The sequence below is a fragment of the Amblyomma maculatum genome, chromosome 1, assembly GCF_055883805.1.
Source record: "Amblyomma maculatum isolate TAMU_Amacu chromosome 1, ASM5588380v1, whole genome shotgun sequence".
NCBI lineage: Eukaryota > Metazoa > Arthropoda > Arachnida > Ixodida > Ixodidae > Amblyomma > Amblyomma maculatum.
In genome coordinates this window covers 383,953,543-383,969,925 of record NC_139344.1, presented here as the reverse complement: position 1 = coordinate 383,969,925, position 16,383 = coordinate 383,953,543, and the positions used below count along the sequence as shown (strand labels likewise).

Sequence of the window (16,383 nt, the reverse complement as noted above, 5' to 3'; positions counted from 1 at the left end):
TCCACCAGCCCGTTGGTCTGAGGGTGATACGCCGTCGCACGTCGATGGCTATAGTATGAGTCAGAGTCATTACCACCCGGATTAGGCGAGCCGTAAAAGCTGTTCCACGGTCAGTGATTACCACGGTGGGGGCGCCATGACGTAGGACGATGTTATGAACGAAAAATTGCGCAACTTCGGCTGCAGTACCTTTAACAAGGCACGCGGTCTCTGCGTACCGTGTTAGGTAGTCTGTCGCGACGATTACCCAACGGCTGCCAGACGAGGACTTCGGAAAAGGACCGAGAAGACACATACCCACTTGATGGAAAGGGGTCTTCAACGGAGCGACAGGCTGAAGCAATCCAGCGGGTTTCAACGGCGGAGACTTCTTACGTTGGCAGTCACGACATGGGCGTACATAGGCCCGCACCGATGGGAGTAACCTGGGCCAATAATACTTTTGACGAATTCGTGCAAGTGTACGGCTGACCCCCAGGTGGCCGGCGGTGGGATCATCATGACAGGTACTCTATATATCTGGGCGCAACTCGGAGGGCACAACAAGGAGAAACGTCTCTTCACTGTTAGTAAAATTTCGCTTGTAGAGCACGTTACCGCGCAAAGTGAACGTTTGAAGCCCACGATGAAAAACACGGGGGATACGGGCGTCGACGCCCTGCAGGTAGTCGACGAGTGGCGCTAACTCTGGGTCCATTCTCTGCAGCTGCGCCATTTGGGTTGTACTAAAAGCCCCCAGAAAGGAAAAATCACCGGCCGTTTCTTCTAGACATATGGCGATGGGCGAGCGCGACTCCGTCCTGATTTGTATACGACTGTTACATCATACTCTTGTAATCTAAGGATCCATCTAGCCAATCGTCCTGAGGGGTCTCTGAGGCTCGCGAGCCAGCATAATGAATGGTGGTCGCTTATAACGCGGAAAGGTCGGCCGTAGAGGTATGGTCGGAACTTGGTGAGGGCCCATATTACCGCCAGACATTCTTTCTCAGTTGTTGAATAGTTGGTTTCGGAGCGGGTAAGTGTTCGGCTCGCGTAAGCGATGACCCGTTCTGCACCGTCTTGCCACTGAATTAGTACTTCACCAACCCCAACGTTGCTGGTATCAGTGTGGACGTCAGTTGCGGCGTTTTCATCAAAATGGCCTAGTATCGGGGGATTCTGTAGGCGGCTGCGAAGCTCAAGGAAAGCGGCCTCTTGTTCACTTCCCCACAGAAACGGCGTGTCATCTCGAGTCAGTGTGGTTAACGGTTCCACGATGTGCGAAAAGTCTCGTACAAAGTGTCTGTAATAGGAGTACAAACCTAAGAACCGTCGGACAGCTTTCTTGTTAGTCGGGTGCGGAAAACCAGAAACGGCAGCTGTCTTTTCAGGGTCCGGGCGAACACCTTTTGCGCTGACCACGTGACCAAGGAAGCGAAGTTTCTCAAAGCCGAAGTGATATTTCTCCGGTTTGATTGTCAGGTTGGCGTCTCGGAGAGCTTTTAACACAGGGCGTAGCTGTTCTAGGTGTTGGTCGAAGGTGGTCGAAAATATGACGACATCGTCCAGGTAAACCAAACACGACTGCCACTCCAAACCGGACACAACGGTATCCATCATGCGTTGGAACGTGGCCGGTGCCGAGCATAGGCCGAACGGTAGCACCTTAAACTCATACCATCGGGTATTACGAAAGCCGTCTTCTCCCGGTCTCTCTCATCCACCTGTATTTGCCAGTACCCACTTTTTAGGTCCAGCAACAAGAAGTATCGGGCATCTCGCAGTCGATCGAGTGCGTCGTCTATGCGGGGAAGTGGGTAAACGTCCTTTTTAGTGACGAGATTAAGTTTTCTGTAATCGACACAGAACCGCAGAGTTATGTCCTTCTTTCTGACGAGAACAATCGACGAAGCCCACGGGCTTGTAGACGGCTCAATGACATCGTCGGCAAGCATTTCGGTGACCTGTCTCTGAATTGCTGCTCGTTCCGTTGGAGAAACGCAGTATGGGCGTTGGCATACGGGGTGCGTGGTCTCGTCTGTTATTATATGGTGCTTGGCGACCGGAGTTCGGCCCACTTTAAAGACGTGGCGAAGCAGTCTGCAAACTCTGCCAAGACATCTGAAAGCAGATCCTTCTGAGCCGGCGATAACTCGGTGTTTATTTTGACAGGTGGCAGAACGTGACGAGGTCCAGTATCGTCTTGAAGGGCTCCTTCCACGGTGCACAAATGTGGACACTCTGGGACGTCTTGGAGGAAGGAGATTACTGTGCCTTTGACGAGGTGCTGAAATTCGTTCGAAAAGTTGGGGAGCAGAACGGTAGTGCAGCCATCCCGTAGGTGGACGAGACTTCGGGCAACAATGAGACCCCTCTTAAGCAGCAGCGGGATATGACCCTCCGCCATGTCCGCAAAGTCATGAAATAGGTCATTCTGCACACGCATCAGGACACTGCACCGTGGTGGCACCGTGGTGGCACCGTGACATCATCCTCCACAATACGCAGAGCATGGCTACAAGGATCGCGGGTGTCGAAGCGTGCCACTGCCCGTTTAGTCGAAAATGTGACTCGCGCCTCGTGTAGGTCGATCACAGCACCGTTTGGCTGCAGAAAGTCTAGCCCCAGGATCAAATCTCTCGAACAGTCGCGCAAGACGACGAATTCCCCGACGTAGACGAAACCGCGGATGCCAATTCGAGCTGTGCACCTTCCGGCGGGGCTAATGAGGTGACCTCCAGCCGTGCGATTGCTAGGGCCCAACCATGGCGTCACAATTTTGCTCAATTCCTGGGCGAAGGCGTGGCTCATCACTGAATAGCCTGCACCAGTATCGAGTAAAGCGATCGTGTCAGTTCCGTCAAGTGTCACGCACAAAGAAGTAGCGCGTCGGATGCTGTCGCTACCCTGCCCCTGTAAGAAATCAGCGTTTCGGTGTATCGGCGGCGGAGGAACTTCAGTTTTTTCGACAGCAGCAGCCTTGCCTCCGGAGACCGTTGGAATTAGTTTTCCCGGCGTGGACTGGGAGAACGCCGCTCAGTATGGCTGACGTCTCTGCGAGGGCATGGGGAACGGTACCACATCGGAGATGACGATCCTTAGTCATAGCACCTGTATCTCCCAGGCCTCTGACGGGCCGACAGAAGAGCTTCAATTTCGGGCAGCCGTTCGCCGTTTCGTGGACAGGGCGCATCGGGTCCGAAGCCGCGAAGTCCCACTCGGCGATGTGGGCATGCACGGTGAAGGTGACCGGCCTCCCCGCAGTGGTCGCAGATTGGCCTGCGGTCCCACGTAAGCCGCACGTCCGACTTGCGAGGGCGTGGAACAGGCGCCACAGCTTGAGCCGATGCGTCATACGGACTGACGTGGCTAACCACCGGTGTCGGGTCAATAGGACCACAGGCAGCTCCTTGACGCGCAACGGACGCGTACGTTCGTTTGTTGTCGACCCATGGAGGCATGGTAGCGACAGGATCGTACGCAGCTGCCTGACGAACAAAGGATGTGTGCGTGGGCATTTCATCGACGCGCTGCAGTACGTTGCTGACCAGGATTTCATGAGCAGCCTGGCGTATCTCTGACGACTTCGGTCAGTAATGTCACTGGCGCAATCTGAGGCAGACGGTGTTCCTCCCGAACAACCGACCGAGTGAAGTCACGTAAGGCGTCCGCACCGCCTCCATGGCAAGACGAAAAAACATCTGGGGCCAGGCTGCTGACATCTTGGTTGTACTGCCGGGTCCGTTGTTGGAGTGTCGTTTCCATGGTCGTTGCCTCCGCGAGGAAGTGCAGCTTCAGCTTTCTCGCGGCGGTCGGCGTTGGGGAAGGTGGTCAGAAGTTCACGGCAACACGCTTGCCAGGCGGTAAGGGCGCCCATTCAAACCACGTATGCGCAGACCCTTCTAGGGCAAAGTAAGCATTATTGAGCTTACGCTCCACTCCAGCCGTTGCACCGAGCCACTCGCTCGAAGGTCGCCAGCAAATCCTTAGCGTCTTCGAAGGCGTCGCCGTGAAAAGATGGTGGTGTTCGCGGGGGGGTGGCAGAGGATCGGAGCTGAGAGCCTGGGATCAGTGGTCATGTCGAGGTGGTTCGAGAGTTGCGGCTGCGTCATCCTCGTAGGGGTGGGAAGGGGCCCAATCTCAGGCGACTGTCCGCGGAGGCGGCGACTGAGTCGCTAGTGGACCGAAGTCGGATCCGTCGTGAAGCGTGTAAACGTGAGAAAGCGTACCCAGCGCACTCCACCAGACTGTAACGGGTATTGCGCTAAACGTCCAGGCAACGCCCTGAGCCTCCAAGAGGAAACGCCCTGGCCCTAAGGGCTGGAACGGTATGTCAGCGCCGCTTGCGACGGGGGATAGCCTGCCACTGAATTATTGTTGTAGGTAGTCATTGCACCCGCCACCGCTTAGGTGGCGGACGACGGCTGTTGCGGCGCGCGTCTTTCTCTCCCTCTTCTTTTTCTTCTCTACTTTCTCTCCTCTGTCCGCCCGAGACATCGGAGGTAACTCAGCTACAGAGCCAGTAGCACGCCCGTGCATATTCTTTTCCTTCTTCCTACAACCACAACAGGCAGCGGAGGTGGCTCAGTTACAGAGCCAGTAGCAGGCCCGTGCATTTTCCTTTCCTCCTTCCTACACCCACAACAACAGCTACAGAGCCAGTAGCAGGCCCGTGCATTTTCTGTTCTTCCTTCAGTCGCAACAACAACAAGAGTTGCGTGCACTGATTATAAGAGGAGCAGTGACGCGGCAAGACTAGTAGGAAGAGTACGCAGAAAGATAAATCACATTACGGAGGCATCGTGAGATGCTTCATGAATCAAGTCTGAATTCCGCGAGCAATACGCATAAACGAGATAGCGGTGCTGTCAGCACAGTGGCTTTCCGTATACTAAACAGATTACAAAGATTTCCGTCCAAGAGCCGAGAATTCAAACAATATAGAATTTTTACAATAAAGAATTTTTCACGAGACGTGCAGCACGCAACCACGTTGCAGGATGCGTGGGTGTGTGTGCGACTGATAGCAGCCATAGCTATCTTCTAACGGCTAACACTTCGCAGTATCTCTATCTAGTTCTATTCTTCATGCGAGCACTAAATAGGGGATATTTATGCTTCCAGAATGCTACATCTAAAGCACATGTGTGGCAAAACCTGCATATACAATTCCAGGAGTGCGATTACGTGCAGCAATTTATAATATATGTTTACCGCTTCTACTACGCATGGGCCGCGTCGATGACGGTTTCAAGCTAAGAAACTGTGTCGAGAAGAGGTATGAGCAACTCACAAATTTTGGCACCTCCAGCATAACGCTTTTCGCACCACAGCCGACCAACGTTGACCCGGGATGCTTCTTTTTTCTCACTGGCTCGCAGCGCATGCCCTGCATGGTCACTTCCTTGTCTTCAGTCAACGGCACAAATGGCCGGCAAACTATGTACTGTTGCGACGCGGCTAAAAAATATCGTTCAATGCTGACAATAAATGTTTTCCAATCCAAATTTTTGAGCACTAATTTTGCCGCCTAATGGAGTGTGTACAGTTAAAATTCGCTACATGAAACTTATAGGGCGCGTGAAAAAATTGTGGGTGCGAAAATTTCATCAGCCACAAAACCCTGTCAGATTGGACTACGTATTCTAAAATGTGAATTATTTACGAACATGTCTGTCAGGTAATTCTGCTTAGCGTATCTTTTTTTTTTTTCTGCCATGAGCTCAGTGGTACGATTTTCACACTCTATGAACAATTACGTCACAATGTCAGTCGTGGTACAAATAAAACTGCAAATCATATTAAACGTGTGCATAACATTTAGTTACGACAATAGTGCGACAAGATCCGTTTTTATTGTGATGTTGGTTCGAAACAGAACGGCAGCAGCTGCATCTGTCTTGTGCCAAAGCAGCCAATCAAACAGTCACCGCCAGCAAACAACGACGGTCTTCATTCTTTTTAAATTGGTTCACAGGAAGGGAAATGCACTGTATCTGTCACAACTGTGTCTGTGGACACCTGAACCGTGGTCTTCATTTGTCTTTGAATGCGTGGGTCTGTAGCGGCATAGTTATTAGAAAGTATTTCTTTGATGAAAAAGTTTCGTAGAATCAGCGTTCGTTGTAGCGACGTTCGACTGTATTTCTCAATATAGGGAGACGGGGGGCGAATGTGGTGAAAGGTGGCAGTTGCTGGCCCTGCAGGGCTGGGACGGTAGGTCAACGCCGCTTGCGGCGGGGGCTAGCCAGCCAGATCTGTTGTAGGCCGTCATTGCACCCGCCCCTGCTTCGGTGGTGGACGACGGCTGTAGTTACGGCGCGCGTCTTTCTTTCTCTCCCTCTTTTTTTCTTCTCTATTTTCTCTTCTGTCCATACGAGACAGCGGAATTACTCCGTAGCCTTCCACTACGGCTCCAGTTTCTCTCTTTCCACTTTCACTCCCACCTTCCTACCTTCCCTTACGGCGCGGTTGAGGTGTCCACAGAAAACAAGTGAGACAGTCACCGCGCCTTTCCCTTCCTATAAATTAATCAATCAATCAGGTGGCTCAGCTACAGAGCTAGTAGCAAGCCCGTGCATTTTATTTTCCTTCTTCCTACAGCCGCAACAATAACAATATAGGGACTCTCATACGCTCTCTACGCAAAACAAGAAAAACGAGAAAAGTAAAGAAATTGCAGATGGGTATTATCATCATACAGTATAATCCTGTATCAAACGGCTTCCATAGCGATGGCGTCACGTTTAACGCAATAGCGGTTAGACGACCACTCTTAAAAAGAAATATGTCATTCTCGACGTTATCGTTGTCCGTGTTATAAAGAAAACACCGACATGTCTGGCTGCTGCGAGGCAGCAAACGCGACATGGCACGGCATTGATTAACCGCAGGGTTGCGCAACGTCATGAGGGCATAATATGGATGCAGTTGCCAATTCATTTGCGATGGGAATCGAACATATTACCAGTCATCTTGAGACAGACCCGCTAGTCATAGGTAATGCATGCAGGCTAAAGGGGACTTTAAAATATGCCGGGTGTTTTATTGCGAAAGCAATACTACGCCAGGTCTATCCACTCGTCGCTGCGTGCCGTGTCCGTGTGCTTATTGAAGAAGAAGAAGAAGAAGAAGAAGAAGAAGAAGAAGAAGAAGAAGAAGAAGAAGAAGAAGAAGAAGAAGAAGAAGAAGAAGAAGAAGAAGAAGAAGAAGAAGAAGAAGAAGAAGAAGAAGAAGAAGAAGAAGAAGAAGAAGAAGAAGAAGAAGAAGAAGAAGAAGAAGAAGAAGAAGAAGAAGAAGAAGAAGAAGAAGAAGAAGAAGAAGAAGAAGAAGAAGAAGAAGAAGAAGAAGAAGAAGAAGAAGAAGAAGAAGAAGAAGAAGAAGAAGAAGAAGAAGAAGAAGAAGAAGAAGAAGAAGAAGAAGAAGAAGAAGAAGAAGAAGAAGAAGAAGCAGCAGCGCGGGTATGAAAAAGTAAACAATTGGCCAGTGCGACGTACGGGCTGCCGTACATCGATAGTCGTTTATGTATGACACGAAATGATCTGCACACACTTCGTATTTGCCCGGACTGCTGTGACTGCCACATCTGTTGGTGCAGGCAATCCGTCTTCGCAGGCGATATTCCGATCGCTCCTTGGTTCTGTCGAATTCGTGCAAGCATACCTTCTTTTTTTTAACCCGCAGTCGTCTTTTCTGGACTTCAGCATTTGCACTTTAGTTTGCGTTCGTAGGGTGCAGCCCACGACTGCACAGTAAAACGTCGCTTTGGAACTATTTGCGCGGCCCGTTGCACAGTCGACTGCTACACTGTATACAGGAAAATGGCGGACTAGAAAATAATACCCAGAAAGCATAGAGCTCTCAGCGTTCGTACAAGCTCCCTATAAGGAGTCATAGCAGCCAGAGTATTGATGCCTTATGGTTTAGCAATGACAAACTTGATAAATACAATCATACTGGCAGCAATATCAAGCCTCACCTTATATTGATTAAACATGAAATTACATGCGAGTATTAATTACGAACATTTACTGCAAGGCTTTGCTTTGTTCCCAACATCACTACCATTCGCAAGTTTAAACAGTGACGTCCCAAAAAGGTGCCAACTTTATGCAGCTATGCATCTTCGTACCACCCTCCTTATCAAAGCTGGTTGGGATAAAGTTTTATTGGCAATCAGCTTTCACGACGTCAGCCACCTTGAGGAACTTCCTAATGTGCAACCAGCATTCGCAGTCCAGTTCGTCTAGTTGCGGTGCACCGTCAGGTAGGCAGCTGCATTCCACCCGCTTTCTCACTACACCTGTCAACTTCATATACTCTTCCAAGCCTGTCAGGCACGGAAGGAGCAGGGCACTTCGGATCATCGCCTTCGCCTGATCGGCTTCCACACCAGCACTTTCCTGGACAGTGCTCAGAACGCTGGGGTGTCCGGACACTAGCTCGATGGCCTGTGCACAGTAATCACTGTGGTCGCCCAAAACGAATCGAGCGCCTCTTGCGACGAGACTGGCGTTCCGTGCTGTTACTTTCCGGATGGCCCGTAGCTCCGGGTGGCGCCACCTGTACACAGGGATGTCTACACGAAGCAGGCTGTAATTCTTCTCGATACCCAACGAGAACATGTTGAGAAAGGTATTATTGATTTCCAAGCGGCGCGCCTGGAACGATAGCTCGGTGAGCGATTGGCTCTTGATGATGACGCTTGCAAAAAGTGTAGACTTCACTGCGCTCAGTGCTAAATATCCTACTTCAATTTTTGCGAGACTTGTGTTCGTTGACAATGCGTCAACCAGGGGCCCGTCGGCGCAAGGATCTTGCTGCTGATAATCGCTATGAAATAAATCCTCGAAGGCGACCACCTTTACGTTCTTCAGTGTGCGTGCTTCCGCAATGTATGCTGCAATGGCGGCTTGAGCCTGAGTGAGGAGACGGCGTTCCACACGCATGCGCAGCGAAACCACGTGGGTACACGACGACAGCGCCACTAAGGTGCCAAGGAAAAGCTCAGTGAGGTTCGGGCTCAAGAAGCTGATAGTCAGGGACGTCAGTTCAGGGCACTCGGGCAGCACAGAATATGCCCTGGCATCCACGTTGTAATCTTCAATGCGCACTATTTTGGCCAAGCGGGATTTTCGAATGATGGTGCATATCTCTTTGATATCAGCACAAGATGGAAGGTAGGTAATTGTCACGTCCTTCAGGGTGTTGTTGAGCGCCAGGGCATGGAAGAAGGCGCAGCATTCATCGTTCGAACGTCCTACAAGGTCTAGGGTAAGCTTCGATAGCGTGGTATTTCCTTGCAGCCCCAAGAGCCAGGGATCAATGCTAGAAGCCACATTTCCAAGAAAAATAGTGATTGGGTCCAGCACAGGGGGGAAGGTTCGACGCTTTGGACACGTGATCTTTAAATTACGCAGGCTGCTGCTCTTAGCGATTATCTGCGCTAATAAGGCGTTCTTCTGAGCGGAGTAAATAGAGTAAATTTCGGTTTGAATGGCAAGCTTACTCAGCGTTTTCGCTGAAAGGACGGCTGTCACGAAGGACCGCAGTCCACTCACAGGAATCAGCTGTGACATGATTATAGTGAGCACCTTGAGCACAGATCCTTCCTTGCCCAAGTAGGCGACGAAGCAGTCGAGGAGGGCACTACTGTTCGATGTGAATACAGACGCTCCGACGGTCAGATCGCTGATGGTGTTACTCTGCAGCAGCGTATCGAAGAAGCGTTGGGCTAACTCATTACTCATCTTGAGAGCTCCAACATCCAGTACAGTAAGTGAGGTTCGGCTTTGCTGCTTCGAAGCTTCGAACGGTAGCATACTGATGAAAGATGCGCAGCTTCGCCGGAATGCAGCATTATTCTTGTCCGAGGCGCTGGCAAGCTTCCTCAAGACTTTGACCAGATTTTCTTCCCAGTACGGGATGCAAGGAATATACGAGATTGTCAGTTTTCGTAAGGTACACCTGTTTTGGAGTATGCTGAGCAGAAGAGGGTTTATACCCAGTATAAAATTCAGCTCTATGGACATGATGCACCGATGCAGCGTGATTACATCGTTTAATAGAGCGATAGCGAAGATTTCGCGCTCATTCTGCTCTTGTAGCCACACCTCTGTGAGTCGCATGCCCGGTGGACTAACAATGGCCAGTTCGCCCACGCCTTCTTCTCTTATTTCAAGGCCAATGTGCCACAACAGATCGTTGTACTCTGCAATGTGTTGAGCCAGATGGCATACCGGTGTTCCTTCGCTTCTGGTGCAGGGCAAGAGAAATGGCGGGCGCTTTCGGGGTATCCATAGTGGTGGAGCTGTCATGATGTGTTCAGCGAGGACTACTGCTTCTTACCGCAGACTTTCGATTCATGTGATGAGCAGCTCTCTCTTCAAGACTGCGGGAGAAAAGATTACAAGGTTTAATGCTCGCCTGGCAGCAACAGCTGAAGGAAAAGATGTGCGAGATTACCACAGTGAACAACAATAAAAAGAAATGGAGCCCATGGGCGGTAGGCCGGAGAGCAATAAGCGCCTCTTTGAAGTTAACACCACGCAGACTGAGAACCTGAAAACGATATAAAGCATCCAGAAAACTTAGAACGCCAAGAGCAGATATCTCCTCACATTTTTAACAAAAACTATGTCATATCACACTGACCCTTACTTAGGCGATCGGTCACGTTTGCAAATGAGTTCGTGAAGGATATAGCGAACCGGAACCTTTATACAGTTCGTACATTACTATATTTAAATGATCTTTAATTGAAGGCGATTGATTTTTCAAATTAATATCAATGTTTTCAACGGCTCCCAATTAAGGTAGCTCTCGGCTGTTGAGAAGAGGATCGTGAATTTGGATTGCACGTCATTCGTTGAAATTGCTGCTTCATTCTCAAAGATTACAATTACAACAAATATTTTATCTAGCCAATTGTACAACTCCATTTATGTTATACAGTAGCGAAAGAGGTGCAGCGGTGGCGTAGCGGTAGAACATCCGCCTCGCATGCAAGAGGACCGGGGCTCAAATCCCGGTGCCACGCAATTCTCCACCGGATGAAAAAAAAAAAATCCGCGTGTTGATGGAATTGCATAAACAGGTTTGGGGTGCGACCTGATGCCGGTGAACACCTCCGGCAACGCACTCCCTCACCAGAACAGGAGTTGGCCACCCTGGTGCAGTAATTGGCCGCAACCTCCTATGATTAGCTCCATAAAACCCCGGCCCTCAGTCACCAGCGGCTGCGGAACAACTGACCACGGCGGTCAGACCTGTGACGCAGCAGGGGGTGCTAAGAAAGTCTGGCTCCGCTGGACAGGCCGCCATTGGAAACTGACCCTGGCAACGTTTAATGCTAGAACCCTAGCTAGTGAAGCTAGCTTAGCAGTGCTGTTAGAGGAACTAGAGGGCATGAAATGGGATGTCATATGGCTTAGTGAGGGTAGGAGGCCGAATGAGGCATATACTGTACTGAAAGATGGGCATGTACTGTGTTATCGAGGCTTACCAGAGAGGCGACAACTAGGAGTAGGTTTCCTTGTCAATAAGTATATAGCGGGTAATATAGATGAATTCTATAGTAATAATGAGAGGGTTGCAGGCATCGTAATTCGGCTTAATAAGCGGTATAAACTGAAGGTTGTACAGGCCTATGCACCTACATGTAGTTATGATGACCAGGCAGTTGAAAGCTTCTACGAAGATGTAGAATCGGCAATGCGAAAAGTAAAGACGCAGTATGCTGTACTAATGGGCGATTTCAATGCCAAGGTAGGGAAAAAACAGGCAGGAGACAAGGTAGTAGGTGACTATGGCATTGGTTCTAGAAATAGCAGGGGGGAGTTACTAGTTGAGTTTGCAGAGCGCAATAACTTACGAATCATGAATACCTTCTTCAGCAAACGGAAGAACCGGAAATGGACATGGAAAAGTCCTAACGGAGAGACTAAAAATGAAATCGACTTCATAATGTGTTCAACCCCCGCCATTATGCAAGATGTAGAGGTAATCGGGAAAGTGCGATGCAGTGACACAGGATGGTGAGGTCCCGAATTAGCCTAAATCTGAAGAAGGAACGCAACAGATTAGTAAGAAAGAAACCCATCAACGAATTAGCGGTGAGGGGGAGGGCAGAAGAGTTCAGGATCTCGCTACAGAATAGGTTTTCAGCTCTAACTGAGGATGGCGACATTACCCTAGAGGCAAGGAACAATAATTTCAGAGATATCATTACTGAGTGCGCGGTAGAAGTAGGCGGTAGGATAGTTAGAGAGGATACCGGTAAGCTGTCTAAGGAGACGAAAGATTTGATTAAGAAACGCCAGAGTATGAAAGCTTCCAATCCCAACAGACCAGATCCAATTGGCCGAGATATCGAAGCTAATCAATAAGCGCAAGGTGGCCGATATTAGGAAGTATAACATGGAGAAAATTGAGCATGCTGTAAAGAACGGGGGAAGCCTTAAAGCGGTAAAGAAGAAATTGGGCATAGGCAAAAACCAGATGTATGCGATAAGGGACAAGGCGGGCAACGTCATCACTAATATGGAAAAGATAGTCAAAGTAGCCGAGGAGTTCTATACAGATCTCTACAGTAGCCAAAGTAGTCAGGACCGTAATGAGATTGGCGGTAGGGAAAAACAGTCAGACGTTCCCCCAGTGACGAAGGACGAGGTCAAGAAAGCACTAGAAACTATGAAAAGGGGGAAATCAGCTGGAGAGGATCAGATAACTACAGATTTGCTGAAAGACGGGGGGGGGGGGGGGGGGGGGGGGGGGGGGGGGATATCGTGCTAGAAAAACTGGCCACCCTGTATACGCAGTGCCTGGTGTCATCGACGGTACCGGAACCATGGAAGAATGCAAACATTATCCTCATTCACAAGAAAGGGGACTCTAAGGACCTTAAAAATTACAGACCAATCAGCTTACTGTCTGTTACGTATAAGGTATTTACTAAGGTAATCGCTAATAGAATCAGGACAACCTTAGACTGCAATCAAGCAAAGGATCAAGCAGGGTTTCGGAAACGGTACTCTACTATCGATCATATCCATACCATCAATCAGGTGATAGAAAAATGCTCGGAATATAACCAGCCCTTATACATAGCATTCATTGATTACGAAAAAGCATTTGACTCAGTTGAAACCTCGGCGGTGATGCAGGCATTGCGAAATCAGGGGGTAGACGAGCCATACGTGAAAGTGCTGGAAGATATATATAGCGGCTGCACAGCAAAAATAGTTCTGCATAAAGAAAGTAACAAAATTCCAATAAAGAGAGGTGTTAGGCAAGGAGACACAATCTCCCCAGTACTATTCACAGCTTGTTTAGAGGAAGTATTCAGAGACTTGGAATGGGAGCAGTTAGGGATAAGGGTAGATGGAGAATACCTCAGTAATCTGCGATTTGCTGATGACATTGCCTTGCTAAGCAACTCGGGGGATGAACTGCAAATAATGATTGATGACCTAGACAGGAAAAGTAGAAAGGTAGGCTTGAAAATCAATATGCAGAAGACTAAGGTAATGTTCAACAGCCTCGGGAAGGAACAGCAGTTTACATTAGGTAGCGAAATACTGGAAGTAGTAGGCGAATATGTCTACTTAGGACAGGTAGTAACCGCAGACCCGGACCACGAAAAGGAAATAACAAGAAGAATACGATTGGGATGGAGCGCATTTGGCAAGCACTCGCAGATTATGACTAGCAGCTTACCGGTATCGCTCAAGAGGAAAGTATACAACAGTTGCATCTTGCCTGTACTCACCTATGGGGCTGAAACGTGGAGGCTAACCAAGAGAGTTCTACTTAAGTTGAGGACAACCCAGAGGGCTATGGAACGAAAAATGGTAGGGGTAACATTAAGAGATAGAAAGCGTGCAGAGTGGCTCAGAGAAATAACTCGAGTTACCGACATTCTAGTAGAAATTAAGAAGAAGAAATGGACATGGGCAGGACATGTAGTGCGAAGAGAGGATAACCGATGGTCGCTGAGGGTAACAAACTGGATTCCAAGGTAAGGAAAGCGTAGCAGGGGGCGGCAGAAAGTTAGGTGGGCGGATGAGATTAACAAGTTCGCAGGGGTCAAGTGGATGCAGCTAGCACAGAACCGGGTTAAGTGGAGAAATATGGGAGAGGCCTTCGCCCTGCAGTGGGTATAATCAGGCTGATGATGATGATGATGATGATGATGATGATGATGATGATGATGATGATGATGATGATGTAGCGAAAGGTTCGATTACACGCCATATATGCAGGAATACGTCGTCCGAATAAGCAAAATGCACTGAAACCTTTATAATCTTAACATGTGCTGAGGACAGAAAGTCGACTATATCAGATCATTAACTGAAACTTTGTAATTTTGAAACTGACAAAATATTGAATGTGGGGAACGCTGTTACATAATAAATTTAGCAAGTAGTAATTTTACTCAATTGCCTGCTTCATGATAAACTTGTAACTGTGTTTATTTTCTTTTAATTGCCGTCATGTTATAGCTTTATTTTTGCTTGCCATGCGGCATTGAGTAGTATATAGGCAAGCGATTAATTACCGCATCAGCACTTGCGTTTCACTGCTGTTTTCAGCGAGCCATAAATTTGCTGGGCAAGTCAGTAAAACAAACTTGCAATTTTTTTTCCTGCGTTCCAATCAGCCCGGCTATCTCTATATTTCTGCGGTTCCCACTTGTTGTGTTTGAAGAATAATGCGTGAATCTAGGTTCACAACATGAACTTATATTACATGCAGTAGTTGTGAGGGAAGTACGGACAACGCTCTCAGGAGAAAAAAAAAATATTTTGTTCAGCCATCTCCCCTGTTTCAGTGCAGAAACCACAGCACATCGACAACGATTGTGCTCCCGTCCGGAAATTTTGGACATTTCCTGGAAAATATATTTTGACTAATTATTATTTCACGCAGTGTACAGCTTAACGATAACAATCAGTGGATGCGCAGATATTCCCTCGGCAGGCTTTTAGGTTTTGGTTGCTGGGCCTTATTAGTTAACTGTGGTAGTCTTGATTCCTCCTCCTTTGCACAGGAAATACTTCATAAGTAACCTTTTGCTGTCCACCGGAGCCTGAATCCATTTTTTGCTAATATATTCGTGTAAGTGTTTTGATGTGATTCTGTTTCCTCTCTTCTACTTTTCAAAAACACTACCGATTCATTTCTCAAAGAATATTTATCTCCCCGATGCGAGTGCAGGAAGTACTCTTAGACGAAATTTTTCGCCAAGCAGCAGACGCCGAGACCATGTCTGGGCGCTCAGCTCATGTTCAAACACGTCGCTTCTCTCCCCTTGGCACGGCTCGCCTCCAGTGCACCGGTGCCTTGCAAAGAAGTATCCAAATTTTGTGAAGGAGGCGCTCGCCGGAGAAGTTTGGCGTCCGGCTGAATTTCTGGGCGGCTTTGGCCGGGCACCCCCATCAGCATGCACATAACAGTTCTTTACTACAGCTCATGGCCCATGTCACAAAACATAAAAGTGACATAGGGCCCTGGACTTAGGAATAATATATTTTGGTTTATATCAATGCTGCGCATGATTTGTGTGCGCAGAGTCTGCTCAGCCGCAGTCGCCGTTTGATGGAGACCCGTGCGTGCTGACGCGATTGTCAGCGCTGCGTATTCCCTAAGACCTATTCGTCACACGTCAGGCAGTTGCTGTAACCTGGTGAACGAGACCAGAGTCTTCATCCTTAAAGGAGAACTGGAAGCGGCTCCACGTAGGGTGACGAAAAGTCAATAAAACTAATACATATTTAATCACGGTACGACAGAGACAAATATAGTCTGGTACCACGCTCCTCCTATGAAAATGTCACGAGCCAGGCCGGCTCGGTCGTTCAGCTTTATTGTCACTTTGGAGTTATAGACACCTCAGGAAAGGATGAAAACAAGGAAGACTTCCCGCGGCCATTGATGGCATTCCGCTGCATGTCGTAACGATGTGAAGTTACGATACATTAACGTTATGTTACGACTAAGTAACGTGTGGAAACTCGGACGAAAAGTGGAAATCGAATAATAGATAGGGCCGCCGGGATGGTGCGAGAGCGAGATTAAAAACTGCCTCGTAAATCGTTAGCTCGCTTTTGAGGATCTGTGCGCATCATGCATGCTCAATGGCATTTCCTCTACGTGATCAACGAGTTTCGCAGGCAATTTCTTTCACCTCTTTCAGGGAACCCATAGTAGCACTGCTTTCATCAAGAGTGATGGTGTGGCACTCTTGGTAGAAAACACTATCAAAGCTTTTGCAATCCAGCAAATTGATAAGCATAAAAGCGATTCCTTGAAGCTTTCCTGTTGGGGCACTTCTTTGTTGTTGTTTTCTGTCTATCGGGCGCCCGATTCGACGCCGCATTTTCGGAAGAATGGCTGACA

At 48.6% G+C, this 16,383-nt stretch overlaps 2 protein-coding genes across 5 annotated transcripts in view; both read right to left on the bottom strand.

Moving 5' to 3' along the window:
• The window catches only part of LOC146208411 (uncharacterized), a 76,088-nt gene that overhangs the window by 26,433 nt on the left and 33,272 nt on the right, over positions 1–16,383 (bottom strand). The window lies entirely within an intron of this gene.
• On the bottom strand, positions 7,443–10,938 carry LOC146208412 (uncharacterized). Its single transcript, XM_084587269.1, has one exon. It carries the CDS (start codon positions 10,296–10,298, stop codon positions 8,148–8,150), a length of 2,151 nt encoding a protein of 716 aa, XP_084443395.1. The 5' UTR covers positions 10,299–10,938; the 3' UTR covers positions 7,443–8,147.